The sequence below is a fragment of the Pituophis catenifer genome, unplaced genomic scaffold, assembly GCF_029215685.1.
Source record: "Pituophis catenifer annectens isolate HBS135680 unplaced genomic scaffold, rPitCat1.0.hap2 SCAF_1, whole genome shotgun sequence".
NCBI lineage: Eukaryota > Metazoa > Chordata > Lepidosauria > Squamata > Colubridae > Pituophis > Pituophis catenifer.
In genome coordinates this window covers 127,341,159-127,361,171 of record NW_027256881.1, presented here as the reverse complement: position 1 = coordinate 127,361,171, position 20,013 = coordinate 127,341,159, and the positions used below count along the sequence as shown (strand labels likewise).

The window sequence follows — 20,013 nt, the reverse complement described above, 5'->3', positions numbered from 1 at the left end:
GTGGGATGCATCAACCTGTTGCTAAAAATAATACAGGGTTTCTAAGCTGATTTTAATATAGACATGATGGTCTGGATATATAGGCAATACTGGGCATTCTCAATATGATTTTTATTTTACATACATCAGTGGTCATGCATTTTCCCTGTAGTGTGGGCTTCCTCTGTGAGAGATTATAATAGGAAAAAAATACATGTTTTTCAAGCCACATAATGCTCACATAAGTGGGAATTTTTACATACTGCCGCTCAGCTGCTGGCCTGTCACGTTGCCAAAGTAAATGTGGATTCTGTAAATTGGAAGCTAATTGAATTGTGAAGTTTTCATACTTTTTTGTAATTTTTATGCAGCACTTTCCTGACACCTGAACATTATTTCAAGGGGTCCTCCAGGCTAAAAAAAAGGTTGTGAAAAGCTCTGAGTTATATTTCTTCCCCCAAAAAATAGGAGAAAACTGTCCCGAGGCAAGTTAAAACTCTTGACTTACCCCAGGCTGGTTGGATGTTTCTAAGCTTTTCTGTCAAAATACCTTGCTCTCACTCCAGCACTGAGAAAAAGTAAAAATAGAAAGTTGCCATCAGTTTGCCACCAGGAGGAAGGAAGCATCTCTGATAGCTGCTATCATCATAGTCCATCATTGCATAATAAATCCAAGGTGGAGAACATTAATATCACCCTAAAGGTGCTTTCCTAAAAGGCAACTGGACTTTCCTGTTTTTTCCCCTGAAAATGTTTCATTTTCAAGGGAAAAAAAATGAGAAAGTCCAGTTGTCTTTTGGAACAGCATCTTTGGGGACAACCATGACCTGGATGATTGAGATTCTCCATAGACATTCATATCAGCCTTTGCTTTGATCAGATCACTCTCTGATATCCTTTGCTGAGTGTAGAGCCATTATAGAGATAACATTTATTAGAAGTTTCAGATGATGCTTGGGGTTATGCCCCTGAATCTTATGACCTGTTTGTCTTCAAAGCCCTTGTAGATTCTTGGAATGGGTCTTTGACCGGGTTACTCTTATGCAGCCTTTCTCCAGTTATTGATCCTGAATCAGTTTTTTGGTTTTCAAGGAACTCCAGGTGATGATCAGTAGAGATGCCAGGGCACTACTGGAGGAAAACAGAGTGAATCCAGCCAAGTACATATACAGTACAAACCCACTTTAGGGATTGCATTGTGGCAATAAGAATGGCAAAGGTAGGGTTCCCCCACTGCCCACCCTAGCATATCTACTGATTGCTGATGAGTAGCCCACCTTCAGTTTTCCTTTTTCTGTTGGATCACTGTGAACATGTTCTAGGCATCTAGTGAATAAGAGCACTCGATTTGCTTGGACTATACAGATCCAGTTCTAGTGGCAGAGGTACGGTCTGGCTTGGTTATGTAGGAGGATTTTGATCCTGTGAATTTGAGGAAGTGGCCAAGATTAGACCACCTGTTTGTTTGTTTGAAATTTGATTTATATGATGCCCTTCTCCGGAGACTCAGGGCGGCTTACAATGCGTTAAGCAATAGCCTTCATACTTTTGTATATTTATACAAAGTCAGCTTATTGCCCCCACAAACTGGGTCCTCATTTTACCTACCTTTGAAAGGATGGAAGGCTGAGTCAACCTTGAGCCTGGTGAGATTCAAACTTACAGTAATTGCAGACAGCTGGTGTTAATCACAATGCTTTTAGTCTGCTGAGCTACTAGGCCCTTGTTAGGTCCTTGTTTCTCCTGACTTGTAAAGAGTGGCTTAGGCAGTAATAGGTGGTTAGGCCCTTGTGTTGATATGAGAGAGAGAAAGAGGAAGGGAGGGAGGGAGGGAGAGAGGGAGGGAAGGAGTGGGAGAGGGATGGAGGGAGAGAGAAAGAGGGGGGGTCATACCTGCCTTGAAAGTAGCAATTGTACTCCCTCCTAAAGTTCTGTTATTGGAGCTATCAGTTCTATTTTCATCCAGTTTCTAATCTTCTTTTTCTAGGAACAGTTCTTGAGAAGGTGATTGGAAGAAATAGATTAGCTAGATTCCTCAATCATATTTCAGGACAGGCAGCACTGAACACACTCTTTGTTGACCTTTCTCAGAACATCAATCATTCTTTATGACCACCTGTGGAGTATGGAAACTGGGAGCATTTCTTACAATGGCTCTCTTCCTCCTTTCATTGTGGTCAGTTCCATTCCATTCCATGTTAGGTGGGGGAGGGAAGAGAGATCAAACCCCAAAACCCCAATTTATGGGAATCCTTAGAACTTGATGCTTTTGTCCCTTTTGTTTAACACCTATATATATGAGGCTCTGGGGGGAGGTCATCTATCAATTTGGGGCCAAATGTCACCAATATGCTGATGATAACTCAGCTGTATATCTCAATACATGGTGGCCCAAATATTGTTGTTGAGGCCTTGTTACAATGCCCAAAAACTTTGGGGGTCTAAATGAGTCTCAGTTTCAATTCTAAGTCCAAATGTCTTTGGGTGTTTGATCACTCCCGTTCTGGGGACTTTCCATCTTTAGTCCTAAGTGGGTCTACACTGCCCTTCTCTGATTTGTCTGCAACTTGATAATCTTCCTGAATTCTCACCTTCTGGTCAAGGAACTGGTGGCAACTATGACCAGAAAGGCCTTTGCACAGGTTCATCTTATATACCAGTTGTACCAGTGGTGGGTTGCTCCTGGTTCGGTTCGGTTCGGTCCAGCTACTCGCCACGATGTCATTATGGGTGATCTGCACATGTGCAGAAGCGTGTGTGCTCACTCGCATGCTCCCACTGCAAACCGGTAGTAAAGGTAAGTGGAACCCACCCCTAAGTTGTACCCACTCCTTGAGTGGGAAGCTCTCCTCAATCACTCATGCCTTTGTTTCCTTGGTGTGGGAATATGCAGTGTGTTGCAGCATAGGGCTGTCCATGAAGACAACACAGAAGCTACAGACAGTCCAGAATGCACAAGAGTAATGGGGTATCAGACCCTGCACAGCAAAGGAACTGCCTATCTCTCCTATAGTGTCTAGCTCTCCTATTAGTATCAACAGGGCTGGTCTACTCAGTGTCCCAATACTTGACTCTGCCAGTGTACTTGCCTTATGGAACAACATCTCTCTAAAGATCTCCATGGTATTTTGTCTGCCTTCAGGTAGCTTTTTAACAATTCACTGTTTTTCTAGGCCTGGGGGTAAATGGTTTTGGGTGGGTTCCCTTTCAGTGATATGTGAACTGGAGGAATATTGATTATTCTGTGGTTTTCCTCCACTTGCTGGATGTGATTTTTCTCCCCAGCTCCCAGTATTTATTGTACTTTTAAAATAATTTGGGAGCTAGATAGTTTAGAAACGTCAATTAAATTAAATTGTGTATATTTGTGTATATTTAATGGGCCTTCCCACAAGTATGTCTTGTGCGCCAGTTGCGCCCTTTCCTAGACTGAGATGCCCTCGCCACAGTCACCCACGCCCTTGCTACTTCTCGGTTGGATTACTGCAACGGCCTCTACATGGGGCTGCCCTTGGGATGCATCTGGAGGCTCCAGCTGGTCCAGAATGCGGCCGTGCGGGTAGTTACCGGAGTACCTCGTTACTCCCGTGCAACACCTCTCTTGCGTGAGCTGCAGTGGCTGCCGGTTGCTCTCCGGGTCCGTTTCAAGCTGCTGGTGCTTAGCTATAAAGCCCTACATGGCTTAGGCCCGGGGTACTTGCAGGACCATCATCTGCCTTCCTCCCACCATCCCATGCCCTCCCACAGAGCAGGCCTCCTCAGGGTGCCGTTGGCCAAAGAGTGTTGACTGGCGGCCCCCAGGGGGAGAGCATTCTCTGTCGGAGCGCCGACCCTCTGAAATGATTTGCCCACCGAGCTTAGGATAGCCCCAGACTTCCTCTCCTTTCGCCGCGAACTGAAGATGTGGCTCTTCTGTCAAATAACTTGATCTGCTAGGGGTTGCACAAACTGTAATAATTTTAAATATGGTTTTTAAGGGGTTTTTAACTTATTTTGTTATTTTGTGATTTGTATTATTGATTGTTGTTGTAAGCAGCCTTGAGTCCTTTGGGAGAATGGCGGCATATAAATCGCAAAAATAAAATAAATAAATAAAATAAATAAATATTATTAGAGAGGGAAATCCTGCAGGTGCCAAATCAAGAGATGGGAAGAGGGTTGGAGAGGTTGAGACTCACCCTGGTCCTCACCTGGCTCACATTCCTATATTTACTTATTTAAAAACAGAAGATAAAAATGGATACAAGCAAATATAACATGATATAAAGTATGAAAAATAAAACAAAAAGAAAGAAATCAAGGAGAAAGCTAAAAGTACAAGAAAAGAAAAAAGATACAAAAAATGGCTTCCAATTTTTTTTTTCTTTTTTACAATAGTTATAAATTCAATTATAAATTTACCTCTTAGCCATTGCTGGCTGGAGAATTCTGGGAGTTGAAGTCCACAAGTCTTAAATCTGCCAAGTTTGAAGACCTCTGGCCTATGGATCAGGGGATGAAATCCAACAGGTTCTGGAGAACCAGCAGCGGAAATTTTGAGTAGTTCGGAGAACCAGTAGCAGAAATTTTGAGTAGTTCAGAGAACCAGCAGCGGAAATTTTGAGTAGTTCGGAGAACCAGTAGCAGAAATTTTGAGTAGTTCGGAGAACCGGCAAATACTACTCTGGCCCCAGAGTGGGGTAGGAATGGAGATTTTGCAATATCCTTCCCCTGCCATGCCCACCAAGCCACGCCCACAGAACTGGTAGTAAAAAAAATGGATTTCACCACTACTATGGATACATCATAATTCTCTTCCTTTTATATATCCTGATCTATCATCAAAGCCGCAAATCATTTTTTTTTTCTGTTTTATGCAAAACAGCTAATTTGGTCTAATGTTTAAGGCTCTAGGGTAGAAACCAGGAGAAGGGGAGTTCTAGTCATGAAAGCTGGCTGGGTGACTTTGGGCTAATCACTCTCTCTCAGCCCAACCCACCTCACAGGATTATTTCATGGGGAAAGAAATGGAGGAAGAAGTACTGCTTTCCACCGTGAACTATATATAAAAGTAATAAAGGCAGGTTAGTAAAAAAAAATAAAAAATCTAAAAATAGTCCATAAGGGGGTTTCAGTCATCAACAAATGTATACATACATACAATCAAAGAAGTCAATTTGGTCATCTCAGGAAGTTCCATAATTCTCCCCAATCATTCCTCCATTGTGGGTAATCTTTCTGAATATTTCATTTGGTTGCGGCTGGATCTTTCAATCTTTGTAAATACAAAATCTGTCTCACTTCCCAATGTTGTGCTTTCACTACTTTTTTTTCTGCTTCAGTAACTGTTCATTTGGAGGTAGGAAAATAGTTCTCAAGATGTCAGATTGAGTGATAATAGTAATAAGATCTAATTTTTCCCCATAGGAATTTGGATGACCTTCACATAAATCCAGGGGGAACTTTGGAAAGCTCGCCTTTGCTTACCTGGCAGGCAATATTATGGGCTGGATAAAAATGGTCTGGCTTGTACAGAGTCCTTCTATGTTTCTGGGAGAACTCAAAGGAAGGAAGGAGGACACAGTGATGAGAAAAACGCTGGGATGTCATAGTGGCTGTCAGACTTGCTTGGCCTTTAGAGGGTTTTATATAGAAGACTCCTGATGCATTAGCACTATTGTTGACTTCTGGAAGTAGGCCATCCTAAGGTTAAAACAAGAAGATAAGCTCACCATCTCATTTCAGAAATGGAAAGATTTACCGAGGAGGCAACTGTCGAGCCATAGATTTGACTTCATGATTAATGATTTTAGTGCGATTGGAAATTTCTGTCATCCTTCAATGCCAAAAATAAGTTTACTAGATTTCACATCTGATTTAGTTCCTATATATTCTGGAGGTAATAAGACAACATAGGTCAGAAGAATCTCTCTCTCTCTCTCTCTCTCTCTCTCTCTCTCTCTCTCCCTCCCTCCCTCCCTCCCTCCCCCTCCCTCTCCCTCCCTCCCTCCCTCCTTCCCTGTGTGTTTATGTGTGTTTAAGATTAGCTAGATGGATGTCATAAGTACTTAATTAATCTGAGAATGAAAAGTTGCACTTCTCATTCCCTAGCTTTCAAAACAGGCACATGAGGGGAGAGGGAGAGAAGGTAAATTCTTTTCTATCTTATGAAACAATTTCAATGTGTCCCTGGATAATAAGGACAATTCTCTCTTTTTTCCTTTTGGGAAACAAAATAATAGCAATAAAGGTAGATGGAGTTTGCTACCATCTACTCATAATCCTCTGAAATGAGCTCATCAATTCACATCCTTTCTTGAGTTTAAAGAGATGTTCGCGTTGTGTGAAAACATAAGGAATATTTTACTCTTGATTGGTAACAGCAGATATTAAAATAGTGGGGGGGGGAGGAAAAATGGGCTGGAGATGTTTTTTAAGTAAAAGTGAAAGATTTATACAAACTAAAGAGAAGTTGGTATCTTTTTTTTTTATGTAGAGAGGAGAAGAGGATAAATGTGCAGACCAAAGTAGGTCTGCACATTTGAAAATTAGGATTTCCAAGAAGTCCTGCAGAAAAACCAGTGTTTCTCTTAGTAGTGAGTTTCAAATCCCATCGCTACCGGTTCACTTGTGGGTTGCGAAGAGACGTCCAGGCGGTTGGGCAGAGCCTCCCGCTGTCACCGCTACTAGTTCGCCCAATCCGGGATGAACTGGTAGTAACCCACCACTGGTTTCTCTGCCCAGAACTATTCTGAAGTGCATGCATTAAAATAGCCATCTTAGATATTTAACAAATGAAGTGCAAATTCTGTCCTCCATTGTATCATCAGAATTTTGTCAGAAAAACTATTGTGTGTTCCCAGGAGTCCTCCTGAAAGCTAAATGCCCAGATTCGCTTGCGAGAGAAGCCATGGCAGAATTCTTTTTTTTTTAAGAAGGAAATATACTTTATTGTTTGTGTAAGTTTGTATACAATACAAATGTAACTTCATTTCATTTAATTCTATTTTAGTTAAGCAATTCTAACATATCTAATCACTCATCACATCATTAGCACACCCATTAAAGAATAAAATCTTACTGGTTTTGTTTGGGATCGTGCAATCCCATCTGGAACAAAAGAAGGAATGTTCTCATAATCTGGCCCTAGAACCAGAGCCAATACGTTTTACTAGGCTTGAACTGAAGCATTCACTCCTGCCACCTTCCAATGATGCTCTATGTATCCTTCAACCATGTAATCTCATTCAACTCCTCTGTAAATGAAGGTGAGATTAGAGATCTATGGGAGGAAAGAGGCTGTTCAGTTCCTAAGACTCTGTTTCCCTCTCATTCCAACTATAAACCACAGTTTTGGTTGGGTGATTCAGAAGATCGTCAAGGTCCTTCTGGGTGGACTTCCCCCTCTGCAGAAGGCTTGGTCCTTCCTCTCCTGCAAGGAGGGAAGGGGCAGCATCAGAGAACCCAAGGATTATCAAGAGAGTGATCTGACCATAAGAGGGAAACAATAGACATCTCCCCAACTCCAGATGATATTGCCATTGTTCTGACAAGAGAACTTGATCAGGTGTAGGACTATCATCACGTGTTGGACCCTGAATGACCCAGATTAGTCTCATGGCCATCATGGTGTTCCTAATCTCCTGAGAGGCATTAGACCTGCCTCCAGGTAAGATAAATTGAAGTCCCCTAGAACCAAAAGCTCAGGAATGCCAATTCCAGCCATGGAATCCAGGAGCTCAGAAAGACAGGTTTGTGTTTGGCAGAAAGTTTGCTGTCATAGCAACAATCCCAACTGATCCTAGAGCCCAACCGAAATAACAGAGTCTCACTCTAGCAAACTGCACAGCAGTGCCTAAGAGAATCACCACAGCTGTTCCCTGGACATGCTTATTTTTGAAAAGGGAATAGCCTTCTCAGAGCCCCACCAGATTTGATGAAACATGCCTGATACAGTAAGATTACAGATGAGGAGTAACCTGGTGTTCTGCAAGAATAGCCGAAAGCCAGGGCCTCTGAAGGTCTGCAGGCTAAGAAATAGAGTCAAATACAGGGGTCTGGTAGAATGTGACAGTGATCTAAGACCCCATTCATGTCTTCCACCATATCACTCCCTATCGCCATTGCAATTATTATGTTCTGACCCACCATTAAGCCCCCCAAATTGCCCCTCCCTCAACTCATACTTACTCGTCTCCAGGTTAGAAGGCCCTGATAGCATCACCTAATAAAGAACCCAATCCATAAATAGCCCCTTCCAGAGCTCTTTGGGTTCTTGGGTTCCTGGTGAGGTACTCCCATACACTCACCCTCTCAAGCTATCCTAGACAGTGTCCCCATCCCAACTAAGCACTCCTCACCCACCAGACACCCCAAGTCAGACCTTACTTCTATTTTTTACTGCATTTTTTTGTGTGGGAATTGGTTGTTAAGGTCCTGTGACTTTGAATGGGCTAAATCTTGCATGCAAATTTACTGGAGAAGCAGAGCAAGAAGGAAATTCTGTTGTCCAAAGCTGTAATCACATTAAGGCTTTGTGCAAATGCAGATTTCCAGTTGACATGAAAACTGAATGTGCAGATACCTTCAGGAGGCCGCGTCATTTTAAGGAAGTCTGCAGGGGCAGCCAGGGCTTCACCAGAACTTCCATTCCATCAGCATTCCAGTTGTATTCTCACCCAACAGAGCTATGATCCTTGTGGAGAGGCACAATTGATTATAAGCCATTTTGTTGTTGCTGTCATTGTTGTTTCATATTTTATTAATCAGTCATCTATGGTAGAGAGATTCCCAGTAGACCTCCTTTATTTTACCTGTCTGTGATATTTCATATGAGTTTCTGACCTAAATTAAGACAGCTCTTTTCCTTTCATTCTCTAATTCTGCACTATAAACTTACAGTTGGTCTGAATTCTCCTTTTCTTTTTCACCCGAGTACTAATGTGTCTCTATCTTATTACCAGCACTTTCTTTTACTATTTATTAATGGATTGAGTCAATTTGTAATGGCTGCCCGTCTCACCAGCTGACTCTGTGCAGCAAATAAAATTAAAAGGAAAAGGAAAACAATTACAAGAATACAAAAATGTGAGAGGTAAAATATCTCTCTTTTGTTCTATTTTTATATGTCTATTTCCAATTTGATAGAAACAACTACCCACTCTCTAGCAGTTCATACCTGAGAGGCAAATGTGGGAGGCTTAGTAACGTAAATGACTCCAGGGAGTTGATAGAGTAGATTTTGGCATAACATATTCTGAATTCTAGAATAGACAGACAAAGAATATGCTATAGCATTTCTCCTCTGATTGGTATTGGACCAGTGCAGGATGCAGATTTTGGCTTGCTTCATAGACTACTGCAATCCAAAATACAGCCTCTTTGTTTGTACGTCAGTGTGCCAATTTAGCCAATTGTGGCTAATTCCACTAACTAAAAATTGATTGAATCTTGGTTTAGTTAAACTATTTTCCTTGTTATTGTTGGCTGTTGTTTTTTTAACTCAGCACAACTGAGAATCAGCTCTTATTTTCCAAGTTTGGCAGAATGCTCTGGAGGACTCAGATTGGGATCCGGGGACTGCATCTGGCCCAAGGATTGTGCTCTGCTCCTGCTGGCTTAACGGGCTGCATGGGAATAGCTGTCATTGTAAAAATCGGAGAAAATGTTTCATTAAATGAGAGTTCAGAGAGTTAAACAGGCACTATGTTGTGTACATAAATGGAAACGGGCCTTTTATGCTTGTAAAACTACAAGTTTGTACTGTAGCTATGTTCTGGTTTTCACATGTGATAAAAAGAATCACCATAATCATGGGGGTGTAGCTTTTTGAGTTATCTTTCCACGTCGGAGAGATTTCTGTGCCTAATTCTTCACAGTTGAGTAAGCACCCCTAGAACTGGAAACAACTAGCATACATGTGTGGGGAATTTTTACCTTTACCTTATCAATACATTTGTGTGAAAACAGGAGGTCAGATCCAGGGGTGAAATGCTCCCGGTTTGGACCGGATCACCCGATCCGGTAGCGATGGAGGCAGGTGGTTCAGAGAACTGTTAGCAAAAATCCCTCCCTCCCCCCAGCTGAGCCGCACAATTATCAGAGGCTTGTTTTTTTAATTTTTAAAAGCATTTTTTCTACAACCTCTTCGGCTGAAAAAATGCTTTTAAAAGTAAAAAAAAAAAAAGCCTCTTATGATCGAGCTGCTCAGATGGGATCATCAAAGGCTTTTAAAAGCCTCTGATGATCCCAGCTGAGTTGCCTGATTGGCAGAGGCTTTTAAAAGAAAAAAAGCCTCTGCCGATCAGGCAACTCAGCTGGGATCGTCAGAGCTTTTTGAAAGCATTTTTAAACAACCTCTTTGCCGAAGAGGTTGCAGAAAAAATGGTTTTAAAAGTTAAAAAAAAATTGGCTACGCCCACCCAGTCACATTACCCCCCCCCCCCCACCAAGCCATGCCCACAGAACCGGTAGTAACAAATTTTAGATTTCACCATTGGTCAGTTCCCATTCTTTTCCATGCTGGGCAAAATGATACTAGCTGCCTTTCCCTTCCGTTATATGCTTTCAGGATACCTCTGGCTGTGCATGATGGAACACTGAACTTCTGGTCTGAGATAGCAATGTTTCTCCTATCTCCTTTCTGTGACATAAATACGCAGCCTGGATACCTAGCCACTCTAGGGAAGACCTAGCTACGGATATGGAAAGTCTACACTTGGCAAGTTTTTAAGATGTAAAAAAAAATCAGACCAAGATAAATCACTTCAGAATTCTTTCCACCTTTAATATAACATTTAAGTTGCATAATTCAATTGAAAAACAAATGAAGTATTTTATGGAGGAAATAACAATAAATAATACCCTTAAACTAATACTTGTTTGAAGTATCTTTTGATTTTGATGACAATATTCAGTCTTTTGAGGGGAGTGGTGCGATGGCCTAGAGGAGGAGCTCTCACCTCACAATCAGGATGCTGTGAGTTCTACCCTAGGTAGAGGATAGTATTTCTCTCTCTGGGCATAATGAGATTATATCTGCTGAACAAAACTCCGCATTGGCAACAGGAAGGGCATCCGGCCATTAAACACTCTGCTAGCTCCATTCAGTTGCCCAGACTCTACTCCGCAAGGGAGTAGAGGGCCAACAGGGTCTGGTGGCTCATCAGACTGATAGCATTGTGATTAACACCAGCTGTCTGCAATTACTGTAAGTTCGAATCTCACCAGGCTCAAGGTTGACTCAGCCTTCCATCCTTTCTAAGGTAGGTAAATTGAGGACCCAGTTTGTGGGGGCAATAAGCTGACTTTGTATAAATATACAAAAGTATGAAGTCTATTGCTTAACGCATTGTAAGCCTCCCTGAGTCTCCGGAGAAGGGCGGCATATAAATCAAATTAAAAAAATAATAATTATAGGGTCGTTAAAAGATGATGATTCAGTCTTTTGGGGTAGGAACATAATCCGTGGAGCACATCTTGTCTTGGGAGTCTTCATCCATTCTTCCTTGTACAAGTGCTCCAAATCTGCCAGATTGAGAGGCCATCTCCTGAGCATAGTCCTCTTCAGATTTTCAATTGGATTCAGGTCTGGGCTCTGGCTGGGCCATTCCAAAACTTTGATCTTCTTCTGGTGAAGCCATTTTTTTTTGTTGATTTGGAAGTAAGCTTTGGGTCGTTGTCATGTCAAAAGGTGAAATTCCTCTTCATCTTCAGCATTTTAGCAGAAACCTGAAGGTTTCATGCCAACAATATATTTGAAACTATTTATAATTCTCTCTACTTTGACTAAAGCCCCAGTTCCAGCTGATGAAAAGCGACCTCAAAGCATAATGCCATCACCACTATGCTTCACTGTAGGTATGGTGTACTTTTGGTGATGCGGTGTTGTTCTCGCGCCAAACATATTGTTTGGAATTATGACCCAAAAATTCAACTTTGGGCTCATTAGACCATAACACATTTCCTCACATGCTTTTGAATGTAGGTTTTTGCAAGCCCAGCAAGAGTTGGATGTTTTTTTTCTTCTTTTTCATCAATTTTAGAAGGGCATCCAGTTCTTGGTAATGTCACTGTTGTGCCATATTTTCTTCACTTGTTTATGACTGTCTTCAATGTGTTCCATGGTATATCCAATGTTTTAGAATTTTTTGTACTCTTCTCCTGACTCATACCTTCCAATAATGACATCCCTTTGATGCTTTACAAGCTCTTTGCAGACCATGGCTTTTGCTGTAAGAGGCAACTAAGTAAATATCAGAAAAATCCTAGAAGAATAGCTGAACTTTATGCTTATGCAACCACATTCTTGTATATTTTTAACTGTTATTTTTCCCAATGAAAGATTTCAGTTTGTTTTTCAAATCAGTTGTACAACTTATATGTTATATTACAGGTGTAAAAAATTCTGAAGCGATTTATCTTGGTCTGATTTTTGTACATCTCAAAAAACTGGCATTTTAACAGGTTTTATATATCTACTGTAGATTGTTCCTAGCTAATTATCTACCCAATCATAATCTTGGAATACCATTCATAAGGGACTGGATCTGTTTTATTAAATCCATTGCTGGCATATAGAAACAGGATAATCTAGGACTGAAAATAATATAGAGTGCCTCATAAAATAAAACACCCCTTAAAACGTGCCCACATCATGTCAATATGGGGGTTTTAAGTTTCAAAAATGCTAAACAAGTCATGTAGTGAGCAATAGACTAATGAGCATGTCTTTGAAATTAGAGTTCCTGGCAATCTTTGTATTGCTTCCCCCCCCCCCATTCCATTTTCTTTTATTTGCAATAGTTGAAATATATGTCTCCCTCTTGATTAATTTATTTTCTAATTTGTGCAGCTTTAATCATAATTCTTCTGTTGTGAACATCGCCAGTTGTGTAACATCTCTCGAGGGATACATTTGTGAGCAATGTTTTGTTATGGAATTAGCAGGTGCAGCCAGGAAAGGAAAATACTTGGATAACTTTTTTTCCCAAAAGTTTGCAGGCTATTGTTTTGTTTTAATTTGGTTGATAATGGATGGTGACAGAGCAGAGAGGTTTTCTGAGGTAGTGAACAAGTACTTTTTAGATATTGTTCACTAAACACAAAGATATCAATTATTTGAAAATATTTTTATTCAATTCAATGGGAGTCAGCCATGTGTGACTTACTAAAAAATCTGCATTGTATCATCTGCAATATAACCATTGCTCAGAATAAATAATTATAGGTTTTCTAACAATGTTACAGAACCTCAGTTATTTTCTAGCTTCTGAACAAAAAGGGTGAATATCTCTCATAGCATGATTGCAAAAAGTTATATTGTAAATTTGAAGGTCTGTGACAACCTTTTCAGAATTATCATAAAACCTTTAACCGTTCAGTCATCAACTTCATATTCTCCGCCTACAGATCTTGTGACTTGGTTCCACAGAATCTGAAAGATAAATTTGTTAAATTTACACAGCACAGATATAACATGATGTGAATCCTTGTCCTGTGAAATTATTATTCTGATTTCTGTGAGATTACTAGTGGGTTAATGAAGCAAACCGTAGATCTCTTCAGAGATCTTCAAACTTGGAGTGCTCTGTAATATGCAAAGCCCACTTTCACTTTAATAACGTAGAAATAGGAGAATGTTAAAATCTTTATATCCACTTATGGGGCTTTCTTGTCATTTGGGAAGGAAAAATATTTAAGACAGACAAATGGATGATTTAAACTTTCCATGGAACTGGGGACACAATGAAAGGCAAAGAGGAAGGGCTAAGAATCCATCAGATCTTTTACCAAATTCTCTATCCCGGCAAGAATAATACCTATTTTAAAACTTTTCAAAATTAGGATCACCCATACTGGATGTTATTCAGGAGGGCAATCTCCCCTTTCTCCACGAATACATGCTTAAATATCTGGCCTCAAAAGGGGAAAAGTTGAATTATCTAACATTTTTTACGCTTCCATAGGATTGTTTCCTAAGCGACTAAGTGAGGAATAAGATTGATACATTTCAGATCAGGGCTGGGTTAAGCTCTTATACCTATACCTACCACCTTTAAAAGATGTTTAATATTGCCATTAACCAGAGAAAATACAAGTTCTGCATTGATCTCTCACAGGACACATATTTGTTCTTTGCTTTCCCTTCACTTATCCAGCAATGGAGCAATTGTACAGCTGTGCAAGAATCTGTGCGTACATATCTGTGCTTTGGCCACATTGTTATATTTGGGTTATCTCCAACATGCATCGTCTCATAGTTACCCATGTGGGTCCTTATTCAGTATTTCTGTTCTATGCATCACACTGTGACAGACAACTCTTCTTGAATGAGCAATGTGATTCCTGCTCTTCTTCTTAAATAAAAACCAGGAAGAGTTATTTTTCAGGTGATATGTCTTAGAGAAAGGAAAGGCCCAAAGTCATTAGGAAAACTTAACATTTACCCTTAAAAAGATGTGGAATTTTTTTAAAGAAGGAAGGAAGGAAGGAAGGAAGGAAGGAAGGAAGGAAGGAAGGAAGGAAGGAAGGAAGGAAGGAAGATAAATATTACCTTATATCAAGAATCATCTGACACCCCCCCCACCCCCACACACACTCTGTAGTCTCCTGGTTTCATATTAAGATAGTTGCCAGACCCTAATCCTCATGTGTATTCTTTTGCACAGGTGCAGTACAAATTGCAAGGAGAAATGAGGATACATATTTTTCTTAGAGCAGCAATAGATCCTTTTTTCAAGTTAACTTTGATTATATTTGCCCTATATTTTAAAGTTGGTTGGTAGAAATTCTGACAACTGAAAGAAAAGTCGAAGATATTTTTTTAACAACAATACACTGCCATACAATAATCTGGAAATCTAAAATTAAATATTTAATTAGAATTTTGATTTGCTTTTAAGATAGGTGGCATTGCACAGGCTATATTACAATCTTTTATACTTTTTTTTTGTTTTGCCCAAAAAATTACTGTATATTTTAAACAGGCCACTTTAATATTAATACATGTATAATAGATTCAGAACTGAAAAAAATCAGCTAAAGATGGTGCATTTTACAGTATTGGGAAAATTACAGGATTTTCTTTCTTTGTATTGTAAAAACATTTTTTTTTAACAATTTACCTACATTAATCAAAAAGTACAGCATATTTAATAATTTTACAAATGTTTCATAAAAAATATATCTCTGTACAAAAAAGTTCTTTTGCACCTACTTCATGTCACAGCAGCATGAGGTGAAATGGCAGAATGGAGTACTGAGGATGAAAATTAGGTTGATGGTCATAATGCCAGCTTCCCCCTCCCCCTTCTTGAATGACAGCTTTTGTTTAGTTTACAAAATATATTACAGAAGAAAAAAAATTATTGCAGCTAGCCTGGAGAAAGGCAAGATGGGTAATACAAGCAGATTTAAACAGCTTTGAAGCACATTACCTATTTTTTTTAAATTGTTCTTTCTTTTAGCATGTTCATCTTTGCTTTATCATAATCAATCTGAGACTTCTTGGGGAAGAGTCAACTATAAATGCCTCATAGGAAAAAAAATGCATTACTTGCTTTGGCATGAGAATACCACAACGACTGAGGGAACTTGGCTGTGTTTTCAAGTTGCTCTGCAGCTCAAGCCCTACTCAAGTGAATAGACTTTAGGTGGCACTTGAGGATCTGGGCTCTGAAAATAATGGAAGAAATGGAAGATCAAACGTGGTCAGTGCATACAATGTGACTGTAACAAAAACAGATGGAACACAAAAACTCTTTAGAGATAGGCACAGAGGTGAGCCCCCCAAAAAAAGCCTTTCTACAAACCTATTTTTATTAGATAGATACACTGTACGTGCAAAACGAGCTGTTTCCTGCAGTTTCACCAGTATCAGTGGGCCTGCAGAAAGTTTAGTACCAACTCAAATGAAATATTTCCAACTGAAATGGTTTTGCCTGCATCAGGTAAACTGTTGATGACTTCTAATTGTAGCATAAACAACCTTACTCTTTGTGATATAATTATACTTCACTGATACATGTGAAGCTTAGTCAAGATCTTAAACAAAGACATTATAAAAGAGAAAAAACCAAACAAAAAGCAAAACTATAATTCTAATTTTGTGATTCATTGTGGTCAGTGAATGCCACTCCATTAACTGGAATGTTCTCCCAATTCATTTCAATAGATGAAGCTCATCCAGTGGGCCTTCCCCCCGTGCAGCTGACTTCAAAGCAATGAATCAGGCTCCTCATAGAGAGGAGATATTTTGCATTTACTGTATCAGCACAGGTAGATCTCTGAATCAATGACACATGCTGATAACACTATTGTAAAAAATTCCCTCTTCTTACATTTTATCCAGACTTGGTAATAGTTAGAAAAAAATCAGTTATTTCTCTCAATGTTGTATGTATTTTTCTTTTAAATAACTTTGGTTACTTTTGCCATCAGTATAATTTTAGATAAAGTGACTACAAAGGCAGCAGTGACAGTTTGACTTTCTCCAGTGGACAACAATACAAGACTTCAAGAAATATAGCTTGACACTGCTGCCCTTCCAGAGAATGCAAACATCTGTTGAAGATCATATAAAATTGTAAATGCACATGGCATATTCATAGGTTATCAGCATCTGAAGCAAAGCAATGTGTCTAGACATCTCCTAAGTTTATAAGAATAAACTTTAAAAAAAAATCAAGCGGACAGCAAAATATATTGATATTGCTGGTATCTTCCATCAAAACTATATAACATTTTCTATTTTGATCAGATTGCCTTGCAAACTTTTCTTGCCATATAACATAAAGTTATCATCTTTCCTGTTAACACTGAATTTTTGGTAATGTATTTAATCATTAAAGTGTTCAACAAGAATTAAAAGCAAAGAAACCAACTTTGAGAGGGAGGGTGGACAAAATCACGGCCAAGGTCCAAACAGCTACTTTAGGCATCCAGGAATTTGGATTGCCAAGGGTTTTCTTCCACTTAACAACACAAAAAGAGGTCCTTGCAATATACTTAATTTAGTTTGAAAATCTGTTCCATTTTTCCATTTCAAAAATAATTTAATGTATCTTAGGGCTGTTACTTTACGTAAGCCCAGTGTTCCTGAGGATGTGAGGAGCTAATTGTGCAGCTGTTTAGAACCTGTCTTGTGTACTAACTTGAAGAAACTTTGGGGAAGAACAATCCTAAAAGCCTTTCTTTTTCTTTTCTTTTCTCTTCTTTCTTTCTTTCTTTCTTTCTTTCTTTCTTTCTTTTTCTTTGTCTTCCTTCCTTCCTTCCTTCCTTCCTTCCTTCCTTCCTTCCTTCCTTCCTTTCTCTTTCCTTCCAAATAAGTGGTAGCATATCTCATTATTGTCCCACTGTAGCTAAGAGAAATAATAGCAATGATTTATCCTGTAATAATATAAATAACAGTGCATAAGCACGTGTCCTTAAATCCATCAGGATGAATTAGGTATTTGCACATCATTGCATAACTGTCCAGAGAACTGCATGCAAGCTAAAATTGGATGTAACCAATGAGATTGACTTAATTGATCAAAGTTGCAGTCAACATTTTGGGCAAGTTGAATCATAATTGAACTTTAAACTATGAGATGGTGACCCTCTATTGCCCAGTACAATACAATGAGACTCCTATGCCTTGTTCTCACTAAGCAAAGGAGTAGAGAGTAGCAAAGTCTGATTCCATCATACCTATTTGTCTAGGTATAATTAATCTTGTCCAACAGTGCTATAGATTCCTTATGCCAACGCCATTTGTGGCATCCATGCTGTAGGTCTGCCACATTGAATCAATGATATTTATCAAAGGATTATATGATTCAAGAATCTGTCAATTATTTTTGTTGTAACCCATTCCCCCTTTGGGAGAGGGGGGAGAGGCTATGCTCATTTTATTATACTGAAAAATACCTCTAAATCTCAAACTTGCTCTGTCAAGCTGTATGATTACAAAAGCATTAAGCAGTATTGGTTAAAAATGTAGCAAACAAAACAATCCCACACAGAAATACACACAGACACACACACCCATACAACCCATGGAAAAGGGTCATGGTTACTCTGGGAAGTTGCTGTGTTGAATATGACTGAGCTCCAAGTTCTATGCCTCTGAAAGCATAATGGTACAGCAGAAATTCATGTCAGTGAAGGGGAAGAATAAAAGATGGAAAACAAATGCAAAAAAGGAAGACTGTTTTATGAGCACAAGGCTCACAGGCTTTATGAACTATTTAAAATAAATTACTATTCACATTTTGTACATGGCAAGCAGCAGAAGCTGCCTGACCCCCCTGCTGTTATACAGTATGACACTGACAGTAATGAATCACATCAGAGAAGAAACAATACTGGGATTAATGTTTAGTAGATATGGGACCCCTCTCTTCATAATCCATTTAATTATTCTTATTCCTAGCTCTGGTGTTTATATATATATATAAAAAAAAACCCAACCAACCAGAATATAGTCTCCTTCTGTTCATGAATTATCCTTGCAGGATTAAGTAAATGGATTGTTGTACAACATACATATTAGAAAAAAAAATGTCATGGAATGATTTACTGGATTTTTTTAAAAAAGGCCAAATGCTTATATACAATGTGTGTATAAACCCTGTATATTTGTTTGTTTTTTTAACCAGTATCTTACTCATTCATACCACACTAGTGCAAAAAATTGTGCATTAACATTTTGCAATACAACAGCTGACTGGGAAGTTTGTAGATTGCCTTCTACGTGAACATTTGAGATATACTGTACGGCTGTATTGTGAACAAGGTCTCAATGGTAAAGCATTTCGGAGATGTGTGCAGGCCCCGAGGAAGTTTGTCATCTTCTCCTTTGTCGTCTCCTTTGATTGGTTTTGTTTAAATCTCCTTCAGAGTGTTCTTATTCCTGGGGATAATTTATGGTGCTATTGTTTGTTATAGGTCCCAAGGGAGTGATCCGAGTGCCCAGAAGATTGCATTGAAAGGCATCCAGCCACATACAAATGTGAAAGTCTGAGGCATTTAAATATGACAGATGGATATGACTTGGCAGTCTTCCTTGAATGTGTGCCTTAATTTGGAGCAAATACAGCCAGGTATTTCAAATCCACCTTTGAGACAAAGACATCGCCTTAGTCTTGATTCCCCAGAAGACCGAGGTTCCAGAAAAAAAAGCCTTGCTGCATCTATGCCAGGAGATGTTAAAGATTACAGCAGTGAAGTCAAGTGGAGAAGGGAAACTGGTATATGGCACCAAAGGAATTACTGCTTGTCCATCAGAGGTATGGCTATGAATCAGTCAAATTGGGCACTGAAGGCTATACCACTGTACAAACTGTGTTCAGAGTTGTGTCAAACCTCACAGCTTTTGCCTCTGTAGGCTTTAAGTTTGTATCATACATAGGATTTTCAAATGATGCCTGTCCATTGCTGTTTTCGTGTCCAGCATAACCATTGTACTGTACTTTTGGTCTTGTTCTGCAAGTGTAGAAAGGAAAAAAAAGGAGAGAAAAAGATCTGAGATTCAACTGCTGGAAATGTGGCAGAAATAATTTGCATACTCCTGTTACTTTTTAACTTTTTACTTTTTATCAAGGCATGATATTCAGAGAGTTGAATTGGAATTGGCTTAGTAAGCATGGAGCAGAATGGTAAAATAAACCCTAACCCAGTATTTCTCATATATCAAAACAAGTACTAACAGGGCTTTCCAGATTATTGTGGGATTCAATAAATTAATCCAAATTCTTATCTGACTAGTAACATCTTTTCTAAGAAGTCAATGAAAAGGCTGGGTTCTAAAACCTGGAGAAAACAACCTTGTCCAACCTTTCCGTTTGAAATGAGAAGCCACAATACACCTTTTCTAAAATTACAGGAGCAATTTGGAGCATTATGACCCTAGGGCCACGATGGCAAACCCTCTCTGCGGGCATGCAAGCCGTTGCCCCAGCTCAGCTCTGCCACACATGTGGGTGTGCCTCCTGCCAGCCAGCTGGTTTTTTGGGTCTCTGCCATGCATGCGCAGGGTGCGGGACACATGCTCTGGGGTCGCATGCACATGTA

General features: G+C 39.5%; 1 protein-coding gene across 1 annotated transcript in view; it reads right to left on the bottom strand.

The window, feature by feature from the left end:
* Window positions 1-19,265: 19,265 nt before the first annotated feature.
* Window positions 19,266-20,013, bottom strand: part of CSMD1 (CUB and Sushi multiple domains 1) — a 1,157,523-nt gene continuing 1,156,775 nt past the window's right edge. Inside the window, exon 70 of the mRNA XM_070954938.1 lies at window positions 19,266-19,425. Within this exon, the coding sequence (XP_070811039.1) occupies window positions 19,266-19,425 (160 nt within the window). The remainder of the gene's footprint in view (window positions 19,426-20,013) is intronic.